General features: G+C 45.4%; 1 protein-coding gene across 1 annotated transcript; it reads left to right on the top strand.

Annotated features, from left to right (window-relative positions):
• The first annotated feature begins 5,289 nt into the window (after positions 1 to 5,289).
• LOC111755890 (taste receptor type 2 member 1-like) lies at positions 5,290 to 6,186 on the top strand. Its single transcript, XM_023563761.1, has 2 exons — positions 5,290 to 5,513; positions 5,775 to 6,186. The coding sequence occupies exons 1-2, from the start codon at positions 5,290 to 5,292 to the stop codon at positions 6,184 to 6,186; spliced, it is 636 nt and encodes a 211-aa protein (XP_023419529.1).
• The last annotated feature ends 1,736 nt before the right edge of the window (positions 6,187 to 7,922 follow it).

Genomic DNA, 7,922 nt, shown 5'->3' with positions numbered 1-7,922 from the left:
GACTTTCAGCAGTTATCTGAACGGATCCAATTTCACTATTTGCTTATAGTGACCACGAAACACAAAAAAGAAAGAAAGAAAATGCAAAAGCCATCAATAAGAAGCAAATTATATCTCTTTCTTATTTGAATGTCTCAGAACTAAATTGAGAGAACAGTGATACAAACAAATGTTCACTGCCTTCCTATTTCCTCAACTTTATTTGAGAATCATGCCCCTCAAAGGTGTCCTGCTCTAGCTGACGAAAAACACAGAGTATGAACAAATGAAGCTGTTTCTAAATGTGTATATCTTTTAAGATTTTCCTCCTCCCAACATGCCATCACATCACTTCATTATCCATTTTCTATAGCGCTGACACAATTTCTTACTGGGGTCTTCACAAATGGCTTCATCGTAGTGGCGAATGTGGTGGACTTCGTCAAGCACAGACAGATGGCTCCTTTGGATCTGCTCCTTTCCTGCCTGGTGACTTCCAGGATTTGTATCCAGTACATTCTCATTGTGCACCTGATTCTTCTCTCCTTCATGAAACAATCAGTACTGGTTAAGTAGTATGTAATTCTCATGTTTGTAAATGACTGGGGGCTTTGGTTGGCCATGTGGCTTGGTGTTTTCTACTGTGCCAAGATCACTACCCTGTGTTCTTCTGGCTGAAGATGAGGATTCCCTGGTTGGTGACCTGGCTGATCCTTGGATCTACATTGTATGCTTCTATCAGTACTGGCATCCAGATAAAATATTCATGGACTATTACCCAAAAAATGTTGGTTGACTTTTGCTCCAAAAGTGCAACTCAAGCCAAAGGAATAGATACTGTGCCCCTTTCTATTTTTATTTTGGGTCTTACTGTGCCATTGTCTTCTTCATTGCTGTTCTGCTCTTGATTTTCTCCCTGGGGAGACACGCCCAGCACACAAGAACTGTGGTTATGGATCCCCGGGATCCCTGCAGGGGCACCCCTATCAGGGCACTGCTGTCCATCCTGTCCTTCCTGACCTTCTACTTCTCCCACTACACCATGGTCATTTTGAACTCTTCAAGTTACAGAGTTTGGAAGCTTCTTCTTTATGATCTGCATTTTGGTTGCTGACATCTACCCATCTATATACACTCTGTCATCTTTATTTTAGGAAATCCTAACCTGAAACAAAATGCAAAAAAAGTTCCGGCTCCGTGGTCAGTGTGGTCGGTGTGGTTCATGAAAAGGATTTGGATCAGGCGAAAGGATCTGGGAGTCAATGACTTCCTTCACCTGTCTCACTTGACTCACCCAATAAATATCCCACCCCTAGGTGCACTGCTTGTCATTGTAGCCCTTGCATTCTGGGCACATTTACAGATTTGACACCTTCTGAAAGGGCATTGATCTGTAAAGCACGATGAATGTCAGTGGGTTACATCTGTGACAGTTCTGGTAGGGATATGAAACTGCCATCTTCCAAGGTAAGTCGTGCAGGGATCTTTGTGCACAGAATCTTCCAAGTGCAGGAAAACCTCAACTTCTCTACGTTGCAAGTCTTGAAGAGGAAGAAAGCTCTTGCTTGATTTCATGATGTCGGGAACACACAGACTCCTGCAGCGCTGTCAGTAGGGTATGCAGTCCTCAGTGCTTTAGCTGACCCAAGTGGGCTGATTGTTCACCTGATGGCTACCTGCATGTCACTTCTGTCCTCCTTATTAGACTCACTGACAATGAAGACCTTCTTAGATAGGACAGGAAGCTGAAGACAGGGAGTCCTTCTTGTTGCTGTGAACTTACTCACCGTGTTAATCTTGCAGTGACTCAGATGTCAGGTTGACACTCCCTCACAACTAATAAAAAAGCTGATAGGTGGAGGAAGAGGAAGAGGAAGAGGAAGAGGAAGAGAAGAGAGAGGAGTTGAGATCTGAAGCTCCCTTTTCAGTCTCCTTTTGTTGTGCACCTTGATCAGACCATGGTTTGCAAAGTGTGTCATTATACTCCTGTGCACTGACTTTGGGACCTTTGCAATGGCTGGTGATCTGGTCCTCCTCCTACATGCCCTGACATCCCAATGAGGCAGCACCAGTAGGTAGAAGGGACTCGAGGTGCCCACATCTGCTTGACCTCAGAGATGCATTACCTGCTGGGCTGGCTGAGGATTTTGGAAACCAAGAGGTTCGTGCATGTTTTCAAAACAAATTTAAAGCCATTTTGCTTTCAGGAAAGTCAATAAAATAACACACATTTTAATTTAGCTGTTAATTTGAGTTCCTGTGTGATGTTGTATCACCTATGTGTAAGATTTAGATTTATCAATTTCCTGAGGTAAGGATTCAAATTCTCATCTTTGAATCCCAGATGTGCATCTCATAGAGGAGTTCTTCAGAAGATCTAGAAATGTGTGTGTCTCCTGGGCTGTGGGCATCACAGTGCTGTCTTCCGAGGGCTTAGACTTGATTCCCCGGGGAACAAATGAACAGCCCCCACTTCCTGTCCCTGGCTCACAATTCCTCCAAGTTCCTCCCACCGGTACCCAGCTCTGTGAAGAGCCCCCCAGCCCTGACCTGGCTGCTGGGAAGCAACAGTGAAGCCACACTCTTCTTCTTTTCACATCTTCAGATGAGCAAACACTTGCTCTGTGAACTCAGGATGTGAGTCCTGTGGGTGGGCAGAGAGTGGGAGCAACTGCACACACAGAGAGAAATCCAGGAAGAGTTTGTTTCTTAGATAGCAAATTGAGATTCCATTTCATTTGTCTTTGCTCTAATAGTGCTAGTTAATAGGAGAACTACAAAGGTATGACTAAGTTTATAAATTTGTAATGTTATTGAGATTTGTAATAAAATAAAACTAAAGAGCATAATAAAGCATTGTGAAAACAAAACCATTGCCTGCTTTCCTTGGAGTAAATTTCTTGCCTAGATGCTGTGCTGCTGGGTGTTGTGTGCAGCACGCCTTGCTGTCTTGAAATCAGAAGAACTCAGCTTTGTCTCCCTGGAGCCCTCTTTACCTGCACTCAGTCACCCTGCCCAGTAGCTTTGTCCTTCTCTCATCTAGAAGCAATTTGACTTCTCTATGCTGCCACAGACCATGCCATCTGCTTTTAGAGACGATGGTTCTTAGGTAAGCACAGTAACGTATGCCTGCAAATCTAACACTCTGAGGGGAGAAGGCAGGAGGTCAGCGAGGGTGACCACAGCCTGGCAGACCTAGCAACATAGAAATACCTTCATTAAAAAAGCCCTTTTACAGGTTGTGGCTGTAGCTCAGTGTGAAGACTCCAGGTTGAATCTTTAAGACCACTAGATGCAAAAAAGGAAAAGAGAGAGAGAGAACAAAGACCAAGACAACAAGTGAAAGAAGACAGGAAGGAAGAAAGGGAAGGAAAATGTGATGAAGGAAGACAGAAAGAGGGTGGCAGGGTTTCTGATGATGGCTGTGGTCTGGCCGTGGCTTGAATGTTATTCCAGGTACCTGTGCTGAAGTGCGTCCTCACTACAGGGAAAGAGAAAGAAAACATTTAATCCCCCTGTTGTTTAGAGGGGAACCTCTGGGGGAGTTTGCAGTGGGGTGAGTCATCTGAGGGGGGCCCGTGAGGAACCCTGGTGGCTTCTGGAGAAGAAAGCCAGGCATAGACACAGAGTGCTCTCACCCTCTCTCCTGCCACCAGGAAGCAGATGCAGCCTTGCTCTGGGACCACTATGTGCAAGAAAAACCTGTGTTCCTGAGAACTCCATCGTCTTCAGGAAGGAGATAGGAGGAGCCAGGACAAGGCAGGCCTGGGCAGCATGGGTACTGCAGCAGGCATCCAGTGCTGTCCACCTGCCCTCCATGCCCTGAGCCCCAGGAGCTCAGTGTTGTGGTGCAGTCAGCCTGGCTTCCACAGAGGGCTTTGGGACAGTTTGTGCCAGGAGGCAGCTTCTTCCTGAAGAGGGACCTGCAGGGACAGTGCTTAACTCTTCCGAGAGGAGCCCCAACCTGGGCACTCTTAGTGCCTGACAGTGGAGTCCTGCAGTGTCTGCAGTGACTAAGGGTGATGACATCACCTGACATGACTAAGCCTGATGAGTGGACAGCAGTGGCACTAACTTGGTGGGTCATGTTTGTCTCTGACGAAGAGGAAGAGGAGTGAAGGAAGGCCAGTGCAAAGCCAAAGTAGTTTTCTTGTAGGTATTGTAGGGAGCAGCACAAAGCCACCCCCCAGGGTGGAGGGGGTGCTCACAGCTATGAAACAGCCAAATCTGGGGGCAGCTGGAATGTTTTATGGAGTTGGTCCCATCTCTACCCTTGAGGGTCCAAACTTGACTGACTGGACATTGGACATGTGGCGAGAGGACCAGTGTTTTGATTCATAAGGGGAATCCACAGAGCGATTTGTGTTGGCGACTTTGCCTAATGGAAAGCAAATTAAGGGGAGCAGAAGCTCACACAGACACAAGAGTGACAGGCTATCAGCTTAAACTGTGAACATGCTTGGAAACTGCTTGGTGCTCATAGCCACGAAGACCCTGCATTCGCCACCCTCCAAAAGGGGCCTGGCCTTTTACTCTCCCTAGGGGTCACTCTGCCCCTACACTGTGTAAGAATATTTAAAATATGCATATCAAAACAATTTGAATATTAAAATAATGAACACTGCAATTCTAACTATCTCCCAATAACAGCCGCCCTCATTGGCTGTCACTGGGGTTCGATGTGGTGCCTACTCACACATGAAACCCTTACTGCCTTGCATGTATACTCAGTGATACCCCAGCTTGTACCACGTATATGTTGGAAGACTGGGAAATTTCTCAACCTTTTTACATTAGAGAATTACTATGTGAGATTATTAGTACCTGGTCATGGAACATAATGATCACAGAATTAATTTTTTAAGGTAATTTTTGCAAAATACTTGGGTAATATGAAGTAGAATCCCAGCTGTGGCATAAATAGTTATTCATGATGGAAATGGAGACTGAGATTCTCTTCCTGGTGTTTCAGCTGAGCAGACTTCCAGCAGTCACCTGAAGGGATCCAGTTCCACTATTTGCTTATGGTGACCAGGAAAGCTAAGAAGAACTAGAAAATGCAAAAGTCGTCAGCAAGAAGCAAATTATTGCCGGGCTGTCTCTTCCTTATTTGAATATCTCAGAACTCAATTGAGAAAGCAGTGCTATAAACAAATGCACAGCACCCTCATACTCCATCGCCTTCATTAGTAGAAGGTGCACCTCCACCAAGGGTCCCGCTCTAGCTGAAGAAGTCCGAGAGGGCGAATGACTGAAACTGTCTGAGAATCTACACACCTGTAAAGCACGACTGATTTTTGTCCTTCCAACATGCTAACCTATCAGTTCGTTACCCATTTTCTTGTAGTAGTGACACAGTTTTTTCCTGGGGTCCTCGCAAACGGCTTCATCGTGGTGGTGAACATGGTGGACTTCTTCAAGCAGAGACAGATGGCTCCTTTGGATCTGCTTCTTTCCTGCCTGGCGACTTCAAGGATTATTCTGCAGGTGCTCATCTTCCTGGCACATCTGTCTCTCGTCTACTTCTTGAAACCGTCAGTACTTGCTAAGACAAGCATAATTTTTATGTTTGTAAATGTTTGGGGGCTTTGGTTGGCCACGTGGCTTGGTGTTTTCTACTGTGCCAAGATTGCCACCATCCCGCATCCACTGTTCTTCTGGCTGAAGAGGAGGATTTCCAAGTCTGTGCCCTGGCTGATCCTGGGTTGTCTGTTATATGCATCTATTTGTGCTGGCATGAACGAAAAACAAAGATGGAGTATTACCCAAAATATTTTGGCCAACTTTCTCTCCAGAAATGCAACTGAAACCAAAAGATTAGACATTGTATCATTTTCTGTTTTGATTTTTCATGTGATAGTGCCATTAATCATCTTCCTCATCGCTGTTCTGATCCTGATTTTCTCTCTGTGGAGGCACACCCAGCACAGGAGAACCATGGCTACAGGAGGCTCGGGTCCCCACAGGGGCGCCTCCTTCAGGGCCCTGCTGTCCATCCTGTCCTTCCTGTTCCTCTATGTCTCTCACTACATGATGGTCATTGTGTTGTTCTTTCAAATGGTGCAGTTTGATAGCTTCCTTTTTGAGTTCTGCACCTTCATAGCTGGCACCTACCCATCTATACACTCGGTCATCTTAATTTTAGGACATCCTAAACTGAAACAAAAGGCAAAGAAGTTCCTGCTCTGCACTCACTGTGGCCAGTGAGGAGTAACTCCATCATCTGAAAGGATCTGGGAGGCAGTGGCTTCCCCATGTCTGCCTCCCTCAGTCGCCCAACAAACATTCTGTTCGTCATCACAGCCTGTCCATCCTGAGCCACGGTTACAGCTTTTCTATTGTCACAAAAGATGATGCTGATTTGTAAAGCATATCAAATGTCTCTGAATTACATCGATGTCAGCATTCTTGTTGTGATATGGAACCACCATCCTGCAAGATAAATGGTACAGGGATCTTAGTGCATGATTTCTTCAAAGTACAGGAAAAACCACGATTGTCCCAAGCGGAAGGCACTGAAGAAGAACTTGTTTGAAATCATGATTCTCCTGAAAACACTGATGGGTTATAGTGCCTCTGTCAGCAGAATGTCTAGTTTTCAGTGGCTTATCTAACTCACATGGCTGATGATTCTTCACTGTGTACTTGCATGTGATTTCTGCCCTCTTTAATGAAGCCTTTCTTAGACTGGCAAAGAATCTGAAGACGAGTCTTTTTTGGCTCCAGAGAGCATATTCTCTTGCAGAGAATCTAGATGTCATGGTGAGACTTCCTAGAAACGTTAAAAAGGCTGATAGGTGGACAAAGGGCAGTAGAGCGAGTAGGGGCCTGAAGGCTCATTGGCCATCTAACCTAATTATGCACCTTGGACAGCCAATACCTTGCAAAGGTGTTTATTTCTACATGTGTGCACTTGGCTCTAAAACCCTTCCAATGGTGGGTGGTGATTTCATCCTTCTACCCTGTGACTTGTCTTCCCAGTGAGGCAGCACCAGTAGGTTAGAGGGACTTGAGGTGTCCCTGTGTGCTTGATCTCAGACATGCATTTCATGCCAGGCTGGCTGATGATTTTGGAAACTATGAGGATCATACATGTTTCAAACCAAATTCAAAAGTTCTTTGCTTTCAGGTGAGTCAATAAAACAAGAGATGTTCTTAGTTTAGCTGTTATACTGTGTTCATGTGTGATGATGTATAAACTGATGTATAAACTTATCTTTAGATTTGCTAGTCATCAATAGCAAGGATTCAAATTCCGATGTTTGTATCCCAGTCATGCCGCTGGTAGAGGAATGCTTCAGAAGATCCAGAGATGTCTTCTTCGCTGTGGGTGTAAAAATGCTCTGTGTCTTCCCAAGGCTCAGCGCTGACTCCACAGTGAACAAAGGAGTAGCCCCCACTTCCTGTTTGTGACTCCCTGTCTCTCCCTCAGCTCTGGGAAGAACACCTGTGTCCTGGGGGTGAATATTGCTCCTACTGGGAGGAACACCTGATACACTCTCGTTCTTCTGACATCTGCAGCTCAGCAAACACTTGCTGTGTGAACCTGGGATGTGACTCCTGCAGGTGGGCAGGGAGAGTGGGAGCAGCTTCACACATCCAGGGAGAAATCACCTGCGATTTTTCCTCAGACATCAACTGCTGACTCCGTGTCTTGTATTTTGGTCTAATAGTACTAGTTCATAGCATAACTCTGAACCAAGTTTGTATACTTGCAATGCTATCAAGCTTTGTAATAAAGTAAAACCACAGAGTATAATAAAAGATTGCAAAAAAAATAACCACTGCCCACTTTCTTTGAAATAAATCTCTTGTAGAAAAGTGGCCTCACTATTGTGCTGATGGATTTGTGGTCAGCACTCATTGCTCCATCTTGAAATCAGAAGCCTCTCAGCCTTCTCCCTGGACTCAGCAGCCCTGCCCAACAGTTTTGGTCCTACTAT

This window comes from Cavia porcellus, unplaced genomic scaffold, assembly GCF_034190915.1.
Source record: "Cavia porcellus strain 051 isolate PalLab524CR breed Dunkin Hartley unplaced genomic scaffold, mCavPor4.1 scaffold_11, whole genome shotgun sequence".
NCBI lineage: Eukaryota > Metazoa > Chordata > Mammalia > Rodentia > Caviidae > Cavia > Cavia porcellus.
Note: the sequence above shows the minus strand (reverse complement) of the source record. Positions and strands in the feature narration are given on the sequence as shown.

Excerpts from the sequence above, each read along its gene's own strand:
- LOC111755890 (XM_023563761.1), top strand. The coding sequence starts at position 5,290 with ATGCTAACCTATCAGTTCGTTACCCATTTTCTTGTAGTAGTGACACAG. Across the intron at positions 5,514-5,774 it reads CTCGTCTACTTCTTGAAACC|AAATGCAACTGAAACCAAAA; the intron begins GTCAGTACTTGC and ends CTTTCTCTCCAG.